We start from the raw sequence: 17,915 nt of genomic DNA, 5'->3' as shown, positions 1-17,915 counted from the left end.
CGCCCGCCACCGGACAATGGCCCGGGGCTCACGCCCCGGCGCGCAGCTGCGCCGCCGGTCGACCGGCCCCCCTCCTGGGGGCCCCGCAACCCGGGGCTCATGCCCCGGCGTTCAGCTGCCTCTCCAGGGCTGGCGTGTGGCCTTTGGACCAGCAAGCTGAAGCGGAAAACAAGGTCTGAGAACTTGCAACTTGAGAAGATGATGGTTACCAGCCCTGCATTGCCTCAGGGAAGAACAGGAACTACTCTACCATTCTTGAAGTGAAGGTACTTAATGAGAATAGGACAGTGTGGAATGGGGTAAGTGAAGAGAAGAGGATAGAGAAAGATAGCAAGTGAGCAATAGAGAGACAGGACGTCAGTGAGAAACAGATAGGGTTTATTAACTGTTGATGATGACATGTATAGAATTCTCAACTGGATTGGTCTGAGAAGTGTTTCATGATGGGCAAAGTATTTTTACAAGCAAAACGAGAAATAGCAATTGACTGTTTTATAAAAATAATTAGAATAATAAAGATAATGATTGGGGAAAACAGAAAAGATATGGAATGTTGAAGTGGGGAGATTAATGTCTCTGTACTGACTGACGTGCATGGCATTCCCTTTTGAAGAAACAATGTAATACACTGTAAAGTTATATGTAATCCAATGTAATATGAAGAAGATATGATGATAAAAAATTAAAAAAAAAAAAAAAAAAGACAGTACCAGGGCTAGCAGGTGGTGTGATGGTTAGACTCCCACATGGCTGACTGAGGTTCGAGTCCCAGACCTGGCGGCTTGCTTTCTCATTTTCTCTCTCTCTCAAGTTAAAAAAAAAATAATACTTTAAAATATTAAATAAAATAATAATTTTTAAAAAGGCAGTACCAACAGAATAAAAAGGGAACTCCACAAAAATGAGAGAAATCCATTAGGATGGCTAATATCAAAAATCAGAAAACAAGTGTCAACAAGGAGAACAGTGCAGAAATCGGAGCCCATGTTCCCTGTTAGTAGGGATGTAAAACAGTGCAGCCGCCATGGAAAACAGCATGGTGCATACTCAACATTTTTAAATAGAGTTACTATGTGATCCAACAACTATTTTTGAGTCTCTACCCACAAAAAGTAAAAACAGAGTCCTGAAGAAATGTGTACACCCAGGCTCACAGCAGCAGTGCTCACACTAGCTAAAGGGCAGGATGAACTCAAGTGTCCATCACAATAGGTGGACAAACAAAATATGGAATATCACCCTGGAGTATTAATCAGCCTTCAGAAGAGAAGAAATTCTGACACATTCCACAAAAGGGATGAACCTCGAGGACATTATGCCCAGTAAAATAAGCCAGTTACAGAAAGACAGATACTGTTCGGGTCCTCTTACACAAAGTAAATCAAAATCATAGTAGAATGGTAGCTGCCAGAGACTAGAGGGAGTAGGGGAAATAAGAAATTACAGTTTAGTGGTAGGAATTTTAGTTATGTAAGATGAAAAGCAGTCTGGAGATGGTGATAATGGTTGCACAGCATCATAAATGTATTTGTTGAAGAATTACTTAATTTTATTCATTACGATTTAATTTGCTATAGGGCACCTATGCTCATAAGAGAGAGAGGGAAAGTGAGAAAGCAAGTAACCAGGTCCAGGTCTCAAACTGCAGTCGGTCAGGTGGGCGTCCGGCCACCACGCCACCTGCTGCCCCCGAAAAATGTATGTTAATACCATTAAACTGCACTTAAAAATGGTTAAGATGGGGCCAGCAGGTGGTGTGGTGATTAAAGGTGTTGGACTTCCGCATGGCTGACTGCGGTTCAATTCCCGGACCTGGCGGCTTACTCTCTCACTTTCTCTCTTTCTCTTCCTTGCTTGCTCTGTCCCTCTCTGGTCAAATTTTTTTGAAAAGTAAGTGAAGTTAAATAAAATAATTCTTTTAAAAAAATGGTTAAGATGGGACCAGCAGGTGGTGTGGTGGTTAAGGCACTGGACTCCCGCGTAGCCAAACAATATTTAAGTCCCAAACCCGGGAACTTGAAACTAAAGCCAGGCACATATGTGTGAGTGCCCAAAATCATGAGAGAATGGGGGAGAAGGGATGCAGCATGGCCATCCCCTCTGGGGGGCTGATGTCTCACTTTCAGTCTGTCTTTCTCTCCATTTCTCCAGCAAGCACACAAAAACCTCTCAAAAAGGGGGGAAAAAAAAAAAAAGGTTAAGATGGTGAGCCAGTCCTGTCTCCTAGGGCTAAAGGGAGTCCGATCCCAAACGGTAAACAGTGATTTAAATCCTGGCCTCAATGGCTTGAAAAAGACATTCGGGGCCAGCTGGTTACATCACTGAACTCCCATGTAGGCGACCGCGGTTCAAGTCCCGGACCTGGCGGAGCCGGCAGCTTAAAACTCCTGCCGGGTACATGTGCATGCATGCCCAAAATCCCAAGAAGAAAATGGAAGATAAGGGATTGCAGCGTGGCCATCACCCTTGGGTGGTGATTTCTTACTTTCTGTTTCTCTGTCTCCCAGTAAGCATACACGCCCTATAGCAAAAAAACTCTCTCAAAAAAGAAAAAAAGGAAGACGACGACGTTGGACTAGCACGAGTGTGCATGCGTGTGTGTGCACAAAATCCTGACAGGAGGGAGAAAAGGTGGAGAAGGGACTGCAGCACAAACACTCCATCAGAGAATGCTTCCTCCCTCTTCTCTGGAGAATACAACTACACTCTGGCTATTAAAAACTAATAGTAACCATAACCATACAGTGGACACATGATATAGCTAGAATATAAAAAGAACTCTTTTAACTGTTTAATAATTGAAAAACAGGCAAAGGCGGGCCAGCTAGGTGGTGTGGTGGTTAAGGCAGCTGGAATCCACAGGGTCGACTGCACAATTCCAGTCCCGACCAGTAGCTTGAAAACAGCGTGTGTGCCCAAAATTCTGAGAGGAGAACGGAAGAGAAGGGATTCCAGTGCGGTCATCCCCCTGGGAGGTGCTTTCTCGTTTCCTTTCTCTCTTTCTCTCCCTCTCTCTGGCAAGCACATGTACCCTAAAGCAAAAAATAAAGTTTTTCTTGGTGCTGAGATACAGTGGTTCGTTCTATGTGGTTCTAAGAGCAGAAGCATTGTCAATCCACGTTAGGAGTCCTTTACATGGGCCTGGTCCAAAAAGGTGGGATACCTACAACAGAAGGCTTGTGGCTTACAGGTGAGTTTGAAATTACTAGATTAGTAATTGGTTAAAGAAAACACACGTGTCTGTTCTGAAAGAAACGAATGAAAGAACTGTCTGTGCTTTAAGAGATAAGACGCTTACTATGCATCATAAAAGCACTAATGCCTGGGGCAGGATGTAGGTCCCACTATTGCTGGCTAAAGATCTGTCCTTGGTAGGCTTCTGTTAAGGTTTGTAGGTGTGACTCTCCCAGGCCCCCTGGAAATAACTTTGGAATATTCTGATGCCATCCTCATGCATCCAGAACAATGTTCCAGCAAAGAGGGCAGGTCCCAGCATCCCAGCGACAGCAGGGCCCCATCCTCACTCAGTTTTGGGGACAGTGCCCCATCCTCACTCAGTTTTGGAGGCAAAGGCATTTTTTTTAGGTGGCAGATATATACGGTTAGGATTTTTCTTCTTCTTTTTGAAGAGGTTTTTGTTATAGGGTGCATGCGCTTGCCAGAAAGAGAGAGACAGAGAGACAGACAGCGAGAAATCACTCCCCGGGGGGGATGGCCACGCCACAATCCCTTCTCCGCCATTCTCCTCTCGGGATCTTGGGCACGTACGCAGTGTGAGTTTAAGCCACCAGTTCTGGAACTCGAACCTCAGTCAACTACATGAGAGTCCAGCAACATAGCCATTACTGCTGGCCCCCCATCACCCCTTTCAAAACTGACTGGGATGATGGTTGCACAACTGGGAACATCCAAAAGACCACAGAATTGTATACCTTGAGGGGAAAGTTGGATGGTGTGTATTCTATCTCAAGTACAAAAGAGGATGCTTATACCCTAAAAAGTTGCTATGAAGTTTGGGAGAAGTAATGCCATTTGTGAGGAGCACAAGAAAACCTTAAGGATTAGCTGGGGCAGTGGTCAGCAGGTGGTGTAGTGGCTAAGGGCGCTGGACTCCGACATGGCAAACAGTGGTTAGAGTCCCAGACCTGGTGGCTTGCTTTCATACTGTGTCCGTCTGGTCAAATTAAAATAAATAAATAAATAAATAAATTCAAATAAAATAATTCTTTAAAAAAAAAAAATCAAAGTATGTTCTAAGAAAATAGTTGTTTGTTCCACACAGCACTACAGGTTTTTTCCTAAAAGAAAAAAATGTGATTAGCTGGGGCCAATGGGTGGCATGGTGGTTAAGGTGCTAGACTCCTACATGGCTATCCACAGTTCGGCCATGGAGACCTCCAGACCTAGAGGCTTGCTGTCTCAATTTCCTTCTCTCTCTCTCTCTCTGGTAAATGAATCAATTAATTAATAATGATAAATTAAATTAATTATTTTTTAAGAGAGATTTTTTGCTATAGGGTGCATGTGCTTGCCAGAGAGACAGAGAGACAGAAAGCAAGAAATCACCTCCCACCCCAGGAGCGATGGCCATGCCACAATCCCTCCTCCTCCATTCTCCTCTTGGGATTTTGAGCACACATGCATAGATGGCCCAGCATGTTTTAAGCCACTGGATCCAGGACTCAAACCATGATTGACTAAGTGGGAGTTCAGCAAAGTAACCATCATGCCATCTGCTAGTCCCATTAATTAATTCTTTTTTTAAAGAATTATTTTATTTAACTTTATTTATTTGTTTATTTCAATTTGAGCAGAGAGAGACAGAGAGAGAGAAAGAAAGTAAGCCACCTGGTCCAGGACTCGAACCGCGGTCAACCGTGTGGGAAACCAGCACCTTTAACCACCATGCCACCTGCCAGCCCCCCCCCATAAATTCCTAAAAAAATATTTTAAAATATAAAAAAGGGGCCAGCAGGTGGCATGGTGGTTAAGGCACTGGACATTCCCCACCTAGCTGACCACAGTTCAAGTCCTGGACCTGGTGGCTTGCTTTCTCACTTTCCCTCTCTCTCTATCTGTGTCACTCTATGGTCAAATTAAAATAAATGAATGAATAAATAATTTTTTTTTAAATATTAAAAAAAAAAAAAGGATTTGTCAGTCCATCTGACCAGCCAGTAGCATAGTGGTTAAAACACATGGCCTACTGCAGTTCGAGTCCCATATTCTGAGGCTTGAAAAGCATGCCAGACATGTGTACATGCATGCCCCAAATCCCAAGAGAATGGAGAAGGGACTGCAGTGTGGCCATTCTCCTTGGGGAGTGATTTTTCACTTTCCCTCTTTCCTTCTCAGTCTCTCTCTTCCCTGGGAGCATATGCAGGCTATGACAAGAAAAAAAAATCTTTTTAAAAAAAAGGGATTAGCCAGTACTGTAGGAACTTTGGCCCTGCACCCACCATCTGGTCTGAAATCACAGCTCAACTTCCCACCCAGTGGGGGCAAAACAAGGCCTTCAGGGAGTGGACCTGCTACCCGGCAGTCTGTGCTGACCCAGCTGCTGTTGGTTCACAGGTGCTTTGACCTCCAAACTGGCCTCAAGTCCTGAAAGGCTCCAGCTTCCTGCTGGCGAGCCTGCCAGGCCTGGAATCACTGCCTCCAGCAAAGCCCAAGGGCCTGCACCTGTCCCACCCACCAGTCTCAAGTGAGGATGAACACCTACTCCTGCCGTTCAGTCTGACAAAGCACACAGCTCACCCACACCCAGCCCCCAACTGTCCCTTCCCAAATCCTCCAAGTCATGTGGCCTGAGGCCGTGGGGCAGGCTGCCCAGTTGGCCTCCAAAGCTAGACCCAGGAGTGGAGAAGGCAGCTCCAGGGGCACAAATGTTCCAGTCACCCTACCTTACAGTGATGCAAGATGAGAACATGGGGTGATCATGCCTGGTCCCAACGGCCCAGAAGGATGGCCAGCATTTTCCTCCCGGCACCACACACTCGCGGCCAGCGACGGACCAGGGCATCCTGGACATTCCCTGCCTCCAGAGCTCATGGAGATAGAGAGCCCTGGCAAGCAGCTTCATCCTGTGTTGAGGAGCCACACTGTTTACCCAGCTCTGGTCACCAGGCTGAGCAGAGTCAGCTCCTGTGTCCACCTGGTCAGCTCGCAGTGAGCTGGCCTAATCCTCCAGGCAGGGCCTCCCTAAAGGAATGTGACTGGGCCCTTTCTCCGCGTGGCACAGTACCCTGGGAACTCTGGTGCCTCCTCCCATTGGTCAGCAAGCAAGCTGGCTGCTCTGCTTCTGGGCTTATTCACAGGATGCTCCTCTCCACGCCCTGTGATGCCAGGAATCCATGACTCGGCTTGAAGTCACAGAGCCAAATGAGTGAGCAAATGCCAGGGAGCCAAGGACTGGGCACCGCCTGTGTATAGGCCAGGAGAGGCACCCTCCGAGATGCCCCTGTCCAGGATCCACAAGCCTTTACACCACTTGGGCCATCTGGCCCTGGGACAAGGACAGGAACAGTTGCCAACAGGGCTGTGAAGTTGCCAAGTAGCACAAAGGTTCTGGCTGGGCAGGGAGGAGGAAGAAGCAGATGTGTAGTATGGAGGTGGTCAGCCCTCCTCCAGACAGAGGCTCTCACGCCCCAGGAGGGTGGGAGAAATGCAAATTCCTGGCCCTCCCAGCCCCGGATTTGGAGGTAGTAGGTAGGTCTAGCTAGGAAGAGGATTCAGAAGGGTGTTTTTTTGTTTGTTTTGTTTTTTGTTGTTGTTGTTTTTTAACTCTTCATGGTGGAAAATATCAGTTGCTTCCAGGAATAGAGGGAAGAGGAATATATTTCCAGATCCCCATCAAGCAGCTTCAAAACAAAACTTAAGGTAACTCTAATATCCTCTCTGCTCCTGCCCACTCCCCACACCAGATTATTTTGCAGCAAGTTCTAGCATGTCATCTGTAAACTGTTCCGCATTCCGTCTAAAAGGTGAAGACTCCTTTATAAACCTAAGTACAGGGGAACCAGCAGATGGCAAAATGGTTATGTCACTAGACTCCTATGTAGTTGACCGTAGTTCAAATCCCAGACCCAGTAGCTTGAAATACCAGGCACACGTATGTACGTGCCCAAAATCCCACGAAAAGAGAATGGAGAAGAAGGGACTGCAGCATGGCCATCCCCCCTCCCCCAGGGGTGGCGATTTCTTGCTTTCCTTCTGTCTCTCTCTCTTTTTTATTTTTTTTGGAGAGGTTTTTGCTATAGGGCATGTGCACTCGCCAGAAAGATAGAGAGGGACAAAGAGACAGAAAGTGAGAAATCACCCCCCAGGGGGATGGCCACGCCACAATCCCTTCTCCTCCCTTCTCCTCTCGGGAGCCTCACACGCACATGCAACTGGTGTGAGTTTAGGCCACCGGTCTGGTACTCAAACTGCGGTTGACTACATGAAAGTCCAATGACATAGCCATTACGCCAACTACTGGTCCCTCCTTCTCTCTGTCTCTCTCCAGCAAGCACACATACTCTACGGCAAAAATTTCTTGGAAAATAAAATAGTAACTAAGAGGCCAGCATTTGGCATAGTGGTTATGTCACTGGACTCCCACATGGACAACCATGGTTTGTGTTCCAGACTCGGTGGCTTGAAAGTCATGCTGGCACGTGTGTGCGTACTCCAGATCCTGGGAGGAGAATGGAAGAGAAAGGATTGTGGAGTGGCCATCCCTCCTGGGGGGTGATTTCTCACTTTTCCTCTCAATGTCTCTGTCTCTCTTTCTCTCTGGCGAGCAGACCCTCCCTAAGGTTAAAAACCTCTTTAAAAAAATAAATAAATAAAAGAGGGGCCGGCAGGTAGTGTGGTAGTTAGAGGTGCTGGGCTCCCACATGGCCGACCATGGTTCAGGTCCCAGACCTGGTGGCTTGATTTCTCACTTTCTCTTTCTCGCTCTCACTCTCACTCCCTCTCTGGTCAAATTAAAATAAATAGTTTTTTTTTAATTTTTTTTAAAGAAATAACTACAAAACAATGTATCCACCTAAATTATAATACAAATTCCTTAGTATCAAATATTGAATGCATGCCCAAAATCCTGAAAGGAGAGAAATGGAGAACGGATGTTGTTGTGACCATCCCCATGAAGGGTCCCTGGCAAAACTGCTTTTAAAAAAAGCAAACTACAATACAATTAGCCTACCTTAAAAACAAACACTAATAATTCTTTAATATTATCAAAAGTTTATTCAAGTTTCTCAAACTGTTTTATAAATGTTTTAAAATCGAGCCAGCAGGCGGCACGGTAGTTGGAGCACTGGACTCTCACACAGTTGACTGTGGTTCAAGTCCTAGAACTGGTGGCTTGCTTTCTCACTTTCCCTCTCTCTCTGCCTCTCTCTGGTGAGTACTTATATCAAATTAAAAAATAGTAAGTAAAAATGAATAATTATTTTTTAAAAATGTTTTAAAATCTACATTTGTGAGGGCCAACAAATAGCATGGTGGTTTAAGTGCTTGACTCCCACATGGCCAACTGTGGTTTGAGCCCCAGGCCTGGCAGCCCAAAAATGACAACAAATAAACAAATAAGTAAATAAATAAATAATCTACAAGGACCAGCAGATGATGTAATAGTTACATTGCTGGACTCCAACATGGCACACCGCAGTTTGAGTCTTGGACACAGTTTCAAGACCCAGTCTTGGACCCAGTCTTGAAATTCACTCTGGGTGTATGTGTGTGCATGCCCAAAAGCCTGAGAAAAGAATGGAAGAGAAGGGATGGCAGTGTGGCCATCCCCTGGGGTGCGATTTCTTGCTTTCTGTCTCTCTAGTGAGCACGCATGCCCTATAATAAAAGTCTCTCTAAAAAAAAAAAAAAAATCTACATTTGTAGGGTCCAGCAGATGGTGTCGTGGTTAAGGTGCTGGACACCCATGTGGCTGACTACTGCTCAAGTCCCAAACCTGGTGATTTGAAAATCACATGGTCACATGTGCATGCATGTTCAAAACACAGGAGAAGAATGTAAGGGATTGAGAGGAGGCCATCCTCTCAGGGAGTGATTTCTCATTTTCCTTTTCTTTCTTTCTTTTTTTTTTTTTTGTTGGAGAGGTTTTTTGCTACAGGGCGCGTGCATTAGCCAGACAGACAGAGAGACAGACAATGAGAAATCACCCCCCAAGGGGATGGCCACACCGCAATCCCTTCTCCTCCATTCTCCTCTCAGGATCTTGGGCACGCACACACATGCACCTGGCGTGAGCTTAAGCCATCGGGTCTAGGACTCGAACCACGGTCAACTACATGGGAGTTCAGCGACATAGCCATTACGCTAACTGCTGGTCCCTCCTTTTCAAGGTCTCTCTCACTTGAGCACAAGAGCCCTATGGCAAAAAAAAAAAAAAAACTACATTGTAGACTCTAATGAAATATTAGGACAGACTTCAAAGAGTTCATGAAAAATAAAAGTACAAGTTGATTTTATAACAAAAAAATTTTTGAAATCCATTTTCATTAATATACATTTGCATGAATTTTTTGAAGATCCCCCCACCTTTACATTAAAAAAAAAAAAAACCTACATTTCTAACAAACTGTCCCAGTTATTCTTATGTAAAGCTGAGACAAAATATTAGGACAGACTTCAAAGAGTTCATGAAAAATAAAAGTACAAGTTGATTTTATAACAAAAAAATTTTTGAAATCCATTTTCATTAATATACATTTGCATGAATTTTTTGAAGATCCCCCCACCTTTACATTAAAAAAAAAAAAAACCTACATTTCTAACAAACTGTCCCAGTTATTCTTATGTAAAGCTGAGACAACCTGTATGGTCCCCCCCCCCCCCCCCCCCCAGGCTTCTCCCAAAGCCCTATGCCATAGAGAATGTGGGTACCACAGGAAAAGGCAATTGCTGGATTGATTGAAACCAGGCACTGGTCAGTGCATGCAGAGCCCGGGGCTATGGCCCACTTACAAGGTCAGGCTAGACCGTGCACACGGGCTTTCCCAGACACAGGCGCCCTCAGCCACAAACACTGTCTTCACACAGGGTCTCCACAGCCTGGCAAGAGGGGAGCCAGCACTGTGTACCGTTTTATACAGTGTTCCAGAATACTTTCTATAAATCAGTTTCTATACTTTCATTAATCCTAATGGTAAGCCAAAGACAGAACCCCAAGGGGGAAAAATTCCAACCCTAACACATCCTAAAATTCACATCCACTCAACATTTGTTGGTAGGACTACAGACACCAGGCACTATGTGGCGCTTCCTGGCACTGTGTGGTACATCGTGACCTCTGATCCTGGTAGACTTGCACCTCAGAGCAGGGAAAATAAACCAAAACCCTCTAGATTTCACACATCTACCTACAAATAAAGGACTTCAGGGTTATCTGCCTGCTAGGTGTGTCCACAACACAGTCCTTCCTATTAGCTAGCTTGTTTGAGAGTTTAGGAGCTTGCTTTGGAATCCCTCCCTACCCCAAGGAAGGTCTACCAGTAAATCCTGATTTTTATTTTTGATTTTTAAAATTTACTATTGGGTATGTGTGTTCCCCAGAGTCACAGAGAGAGATAAAGTGAGAAAGCACCTCATGGGGAAATGGCCACACCACAATCCTTTTTCCTCCATTTTCCTCTAGGGATTTTGTTATTTTTGTTGTTGTTTAGGAGAGATTTTTGCTATAATGCATGTGTGTTCACCAGAGAGGCAGAGAAAGTGAGAAATCACCCCCCAGGGGGGATGGCCAAGGTGCAATCCTTTCTCCTCTATTCTCCTTTTGGGATTTTGGACATGCACACACACCCAGCATGTGTATCAAGCCACCAAGTCCAGGACTCAAACCACGTCAACCATGTGGGAGCCCACACCTTAACCATTATGCCTCCTGTTGGCCCCTAGTGTAATTTCCAAGCTGCAGGGTCCAAGACTCAAACTACACAGTCAACCATGTGGGATCCAGCAGCCTTAACCTCCACACCACTTGCTAGCTCCACACTCTGATTTTTTAATCCTATATGTTGCACTGTCCATAAAACAGCAGTTAGCCACAGTCGGCTATTTACATTTATATGAATGACACTTCATGCAATTAAAAATTCAGTTCCTGGACCCAGCAGATGGCATAATGGTTCCCTTGCTGGACTCCCACATAGTCGACTTTGGCTAGAGTCCCGGCCCTGGTGGCTTGATACTCCTGCTGGGGACAAATTGCCCTGGTGGCTTGATACTCATGCTGGGTACATATGTGCGCATGCCCAAAATCCTGAGAGGAGAAGGGAAGAGAAGGGATGGCGGTGTGGCCATCCCCCCCAGGGCAGTGATTTCTCGCTTTCTGTCTCTGTCTCTCTGGCAAGTGCACACACCCTATAGCAAAAATCTCTCAAAAAAAAAGAAAAAAAGAATTAGATCCAGGCCTAAAGTCATAGAGCTGAAGCAGGAGGCACAGTACCAGCACTGGATACCATGCTGGATACCATATGGAACGTCAGAGTTTATTTCTCATGTCGATCTGTACATGCCAAATGCACATGTGCATGCCTGTATCCTGACTAGCTGGGAAAGGCTGGAGTGAGATCATCGTGAGACCTTACTGAGGGTCTTGCTTGTCTTCCTCTCTCTCTTGGAGACTTCCCTGGCGTGTTCAGGGAAGTTATACTCTAAACTCCATCTTCTAGACTCCCAAATTACTCAGACAATACTTGATCTCTTAAGATTTTTTTTTTTTTTATTTTTAAACCACTTCTCACCTCAAGCCTTTTCTTTCTCATGCTAATTTCAGAAGCCATTTCAAAGCTGAGGTGTGGCCTGGCATGGGCTTCCTGTGGTTTTTATTTTTTACCTTAAAAATTTTTTTTTTGGTTCTCTTTTTGGGGCATTTTTGTCTAGTTTATTTTTTTTTCCTTTTCCTTTATTTTTTTAACCTTACTTTCCCACTCTGCTCTTCACTCTAGATAGGCCTAGGTACACGGTAGCCAAGCATCTAAATACTTTTAGTCATCGAAATCCTCAACGCTTACTAAACCTGCATTAAGGAAGAAACTTCTTTAAATCTGAACTCATAATCTCCTTCTGTGGATACCATGTTGCGAAGCACAGTAGAGGAGAGATTTTTATCACAGAATGACCAGACACCACCGCAGAGGCACAAGAAATAAGAGAAACCAAGAAAATATCTCTCCCCTAAGGGAAAAGAACAATCCTTCATCATCAACAGATAGTACAGTAGAACTCATAGAAATGTCTGATAAAGAATTCAGAATATTCTTAGTGACAAAACTAAATGAGATTCAAGAGCTGTATCTCCAGAAGATGCAGGAGAAAAGAGAGAATGAGTTCCAGGAGGTGAGGAAGTTCTTGCATGATCTGAAAGAGGAAATACACATCATAAAAAAGAATCAAATAGAGCTGTTAGAGATAAGACTGCAATACAGGAAATCAAAACCTCCCTCGAAAGTATTAAAAGCAGATTAGTCCATGCAAGAGATCGAATCTTAGATGTTGAAGGCAAAACTTCTGACTTAGAAAAAACAACCAAAAGAACTGAGAAAATAACCCAAAAAATGAGAAAACTATACGAGAAATACTAGATACCATTAAGCACCCAAACATCCAGATAATCAGTATCCCAGAAGGTGAAGAAACTAATAAGGGTATTGATAATCTATTCCTGGAAGAAAACTTTCCAAATCTAGAGACGCATTCAAATATCCAGACCAAAGAATCAACCCAAGATCTTCTCCAAGGCACATCATAGCCAGATTGGCAAAATCCACAGACAAAGACAACATACTAAAATTGGCAAGAGTGAAACATCAGGTTACCTATAAAGGTTATCCTATTAGGCTAACACCGAACCTCTTATCAGATACAATGCAAGCAAGGAAAGAATAGGAAAATATATTCAAAGTGTTAAGTGAAAAACAGTTTCAACCAAGAATACTATACCCAGCAAGATTATCCTTCATATGGAAAGAAAGGATAAAAACACTCTCAGAAAAATAAGACCTAAAAGAATTTGCCAATACCAGACTCACTGTTCAAGAAGTTCTGAAAGGAATGCTCTACCAGGAAAACTAAAAGACACATATTAATGAAATAAGAGAGCAAAAAGCAACCAAGAAAATGACCAACTTAATACTAGGAACAAAAAATATCAATAATAACATTCACTGTTAACTTCCAGGATTTAAATGGGAAGACCGGACCACAGTAACTGCAAATTCGACAGAAGAGAGATTGAACCTAAGACTGAACTAGTGAAATAGAATTTCTTGACTTTTAAGTAAAACATTACTGATTTTTTTTTACTATGCTTTATTTTCCCAATTTAAGGATTTTGCTTTCTTTTGAGCTGTTGATAGGTTCAGCAATTTGTTAAAATATTTTTTCTTGTTTGTTTCTATAAATGGAAACATAAACTTTTCTTCCTTCCTGACCCCTCTGGAATTGGAAAATATTTGGGAGTATTCTTATTTTGTGGCAGAAGGGTTATTTGCATAAGTTCAATAATACCTCTTGGGGACCAACAGTTAGCATAATGGCTATGTCACTGAACTCCCATGTAGTCTACTGGATGCGCTAATGACTACGTCACTGGACTCCCATGTGGTCAACTGCGACTCGAGTCCCAGACCCGGCGGCTTAAACTCACGCCAGCGCCTGTGCGTGCATGCCCAAGATCCCGAGAGGAGAATGGAGAAGGGATTGCAGTGTGGCCATCCCTCCTGGGGAATAATTTCTCGCTTTCTCTCTTTCTGGCGAGTGCATGCACCCAATAGCAAAAACCTCTCCAAAAAAGGAGAAAAAAATAACAATAATAATAATAATACCTCTTGCATTGAATCCAAAATTGGAAAATACTCGTTACTGGACAGGGCTTTGACGGGAATGTCATATCTGAAGATTTACCAGAAAACTATGAAACTAAGGTGGATCTCAAGTAAGCCAACAGAAGCTTTTGGAAAGACGGCCTGGCACCATAAACAGTTCCGCCTGGAAGAGAGGATTAGAGAAGCTACACGAAAGAATTTGTACCATAAAATAACCTGGAGGTTTCCAGCCCAGCATTGTAATCAGTAGAGACTGCAAAAGAGCAGCCACAACCAGGGGATTATCTTGAAGAAGGCTTTGAAGGAAGAAAAAGAGACTGCTCTTTGCTAAAAGATGGTATATCACAGAATACTTGGTAGGCAGGGCTGAATTGAGAAGGTTTATATGTGACTTGTGTGCTGGGCATTTGGTTTTCAAAAGTTTGAGTAGCTGACATGCAAATATTTTCTTTTCTTTTCTTTTCTTTTTTTTTTTTTTTTTTGGAGAGATTTTTGCTATAGGGCGCGTGCACTCGCCAGACAGACAGAGAGAGACAGAGAGACAGAAAGCAAGAAATCAACCCCCAGGGGGGATGGCCATGCCGCAATCCCTTCTCCTTCATTCTCTTCTCGGGATCTTGGGCACACATGCACACACGCCCGGCATGGGTTTAAGTCACTGGGTCCGGGACTCCAACCATGGTTGACCACGTGGGAGTCTTGCAAAACAGCCATTACGCTAACTGCTGGTCCCGACATGTAAATATTTTCTCAAAAATATTTAAAACCATACTGTCTCTATTGTTGTAGAGTCCCAAAATTATAACAAATATTTTGAACATTATCTTTAAAATTCAGTTTTTTTTAATTTTGAAAGTTGTTTAACTGTTGGGACCAGCAGTTAGCGTAATGGCTATGTCGTTGGACTCCCACATAGTCGACCACGGTTCGAGTCCCGGACCCAGTGGCTTAAATTCACGCCGGGTGCGTGTGTGTGCATGCCCAAGATCCCGAGAGAAGGGATTGCGGCATGACCATCTCCCCTGGGGGTGATTTCTCGCTTTCTGTCTCTATGTCTCTCTCTTGTCTGGCGAGCGTACGTGCCCTATAGCAAAAACCTCTCCAAAAATAGGGGAAAAAAAAGTTGTTTTAACTGTCAAGAACTATGAAGTATGAGCAAATTTTTTTAATATGTAAAGTAAATGTTTGTAGGAAAATATAATAATTAATTAATTATTTATTTAAAATCTTTAAAAACTATCAGGTGGTTGGAAAGGTAATGATGTATTTTTTCTATGCAGAAATGTGTCATGACTTTTCCAACAACCCAATAATAATTCATTTTTTAAATAAAATAAAAAGTGTTTTAGTCAAGTAAAAATCAGCTACTCCCGCATCAGGCCACATTTCAAACATTCAACAGCCACATGCAGCCAGTGTAGACAGGGAAAATTCCTGTCACTGTAGAGAAAATTCTAGAAGACAGCACTGCTCTACAATGTCAGACTTTTTCTTTTCTTTTTCTTTTTTTTTTTTTTTTTTTGCTGTAAGGTATGTGCACCCGCCAGAGAGAGACAGAGAAAGGGAAAACAGGAAATCACCACCTGGGGGGATGGCCACGCCACAATCTCTTCTCCTCCATCCACCTGTCAGGATTTTGGGCACATGCACCCAGCACGTTCTCAAGCCACTCCAGGACCTAAATCGCACAGTTAGCCATATGGGATCCAGTGCCTTAACCTCCATGCCACATGCTGATTACCAGAGAGACAGTGAGAGGGAAAGTGAGAAATTAACGCCCAAGATGGTCGTATCACAATCCTCCATTATCTTCCTGGAATTTTGGGCACACACACCCAGTGTGATTTTTTTTTTTTGGGGGGGGGGCAGAGGAGAGGTTTTCGCTATAGGGCGCGTGCGCTCGCCAGACAGACAGAGAGAGACATAGAGACAGAAAGCGAGAAATCACCCCCCAGAGGGGATGGTCACGCCACAATCCCTTCTCCTCCATTCTCCTCTCGGGATCTTGGGCACACACGCACATGCGCCCAGCATGAGTTTTAAGCCACCGGATTCGGGACGCGAACCGCGGTCGACTACGTGGGAGTTGAGCGACATAGCCATTATGCTAACCGCTGGTTCCCACACCCAGTGTGATTTTCAAGTCACCAGGTTTGGGACCCGAACCACAGTTAGCCACGTGAGAGTCTATGCTGTAATCACTATGCAACCTGTTGGCCCAGCCAATGTCAGACTTTTTATTATTATTATTATTTACATTTTCCCATAGGGCGCAAGGGAGAAAGTGAGAAAGCAAGTCACCAGGTCCAGGATTCAAATGGTAGTTGGCCATGTGGGAGTCCAGCACCTCAACCACCACATCACCTGCTGGCTCCTCGATATCAGATTCTGTTTGTTTTTTGAGGGAGACTTTTGCTACAGGGCAATGTGCGCTTGCTGAAGACAGAGAGAGATGGAGACAGAAAGCGAGAAATCCTTGCCCCAGGGGCAATGGCCACACTGCAAACCCTTCTCCAGTCTCCTATTAGGATTTTAGGTATGCACACACACACGCCCAGTGTGAGTCTCAAGCTGCCAGATCCGATGACCTGAGTCTAGTGTCTTAACCACTACACCACTTGCTGGCCCCTCAGTGTCAGACTCTTAACAGACCACTTGTCACCTGCTGTGTCCTTCAACTTTATTTCAACATCCTGAAGGAGCCCACACTGATGCCATGATTAATTAATTTCTTTTTTTTTTGGAGAGATTTTTGCTACAGGGCACGTGCTCTTGCCAGAAAGACAGAGAGAGACAGAGAGACAAAAAGCGAGCAATAACTCCCCTCGTGGGTAGGCCATCCACAATCCCTTTTCCATTCTCCTCTTGGGGTCTTGGGCGCGCGCACACACACACACACACACACACACACGCCCAGCATGAGTTTAAGTCACCGGGTCTGGGACTCGAACCATGGTCGACTACATGGGAGACCAGCAACATAGCCATTACGCCAACTGCTGGTCCTGTTATGATTAATTTTTATGATGGCGAGGCCAGCAGGTGGACTAGCGATTGAGGCGCTAGACTCCCACATGGTTGACTACATTTTGAGTTCCGGACCCAGGAGCTTGAAACTCATGCCGGGTGCATGTGTGCACACTCAAACTCCCAAAAGTAGAATGGAGGAGAAGGAATTGCAGTGTGGCCACCCTCCCTGGGGGTGATTTCTCACTTTCTGTCTGTCCAGTGAGCACATGAGCCCTATAACAAAAATCTCTCCCAAAAAAACCAAATTATCTCTTGACAGAATATAAGCCAAATCTTGGCGGAGCCATGGGAAACAACACAGCGACAAGAATACTTGGAAGGGAAATCACCCACCAGTTGCCATCCTATTTTTGAATTTTTGAATTCTGACTTTTTTTAAGGTTTTTAAAATTCATTTATGTCTTCCATTTGAAAGACAAAAAGAGAGGTACCCCAAACAGGGTCTTCATGCCATAGACCACCCCCAGTATCAGTCACTCCGGATCATGGGCAAATTGGCACGTGCCCAGCGTGCTCAGGGAGGTCCAGGTAGAGATGTAAACACAGAACCCGGGCCTTCCTTCACCGGCCCAGTTGCACTGACACTGCACCTCCACATCACTTTCCCCCTTCCAACCACTTGCCTTCTGCTCCCTCAGCAGGTCAAGGTCCCTCCAGAACCAGCAGACGGCAGAGCAGTTACATCGCTGGATGCCCCCATGGCCAGTCACAGGTCAAGTCCCAGACCTGGTGGCTTGAAAGTCACGCCAGGTGTGTGTGCATGCATGCCCCAAATCCCAGGAGGATAGTGGAGGAGAAGGGATTGCAGAGAGGCCATGCCCCCCGGGAATGATTTTTTACATTCCCTCACTGTGTCTGTCTTTCTCTCTCCCGGGGAGCACACACACCTTCAGGCAAAAACCTCTAAAAAAAAAAATCTTTTTTTTAATTCTCACTTTCAAAACCTGTTTTTAAAAAAGTCAAGGGCTCTACCCCCTGAGAGCCTCATTTTCCCTACTTGTAAAATGACAGAGCTGAGCACAGGGATCTATAAAGGCCCATTCTAGAACTCGG

General features: G+C 44.5%; 1 protein-coding gene and 1 long non-coding RNA gene across 2 annotated transcripts in view; one reads left to right on the top strand and one right to left on the bottom strand.

The window, feature by feature from the left end:
- Nucleotides 1–6,059, bottom strand: part of ACOT7 (acyl-CoA thioesterase 7) — a 139,117-nt gene extending 133,058 nt beyond the window's left edge. Inside the window, exon 1 of the mRNA XM_014586603.2 lies at nt 5,904–6,059. Coding sequence (XP_014442089.2) covers nt 5,904–6,031 — 128 coding nt within the window. The 5' untranslated portion in view covers nt 6,032–6,059. The remainder of the gene's footprint in view (nt 1–5,903) is intronic.
- A 194-nt stretch (nt 6,060–6,253) lies between these two features.
- LOC102479938 (uncharacterized) lies at nt 6,254–17,567 on the top strand. Its single transcript, XR_001370149.1, has 3 exons — nt 6,254–6,708; nt 6,807–6,879; nt 17,501–17,567. It is a non-coding gene; the product is annotated as an uncharacterized LOC102479938 (long non-coding RNA).
- Nucleotides 17,568–17,915: the final 348 nt, after the last annotated feature.

The sequence above is a fragment of the Tupaia chinensis genome, unplaced genomic scaffold, assembly GCF_000334495.1.
Source record: "Tupaia chinensis unplaced genomic scaffold, TupChi_1.0 Scaffold000146_1, whole genome shotgun sequence".
NCBI lineage: Eukaryota > Metazoa > Chordata > Mammalia > Scandentia > Tupaiidae > Tupaia > Tupaia belangeri.
This window is presented reverse-complemented; position numbering and strand designations above follow the sequence as displayed.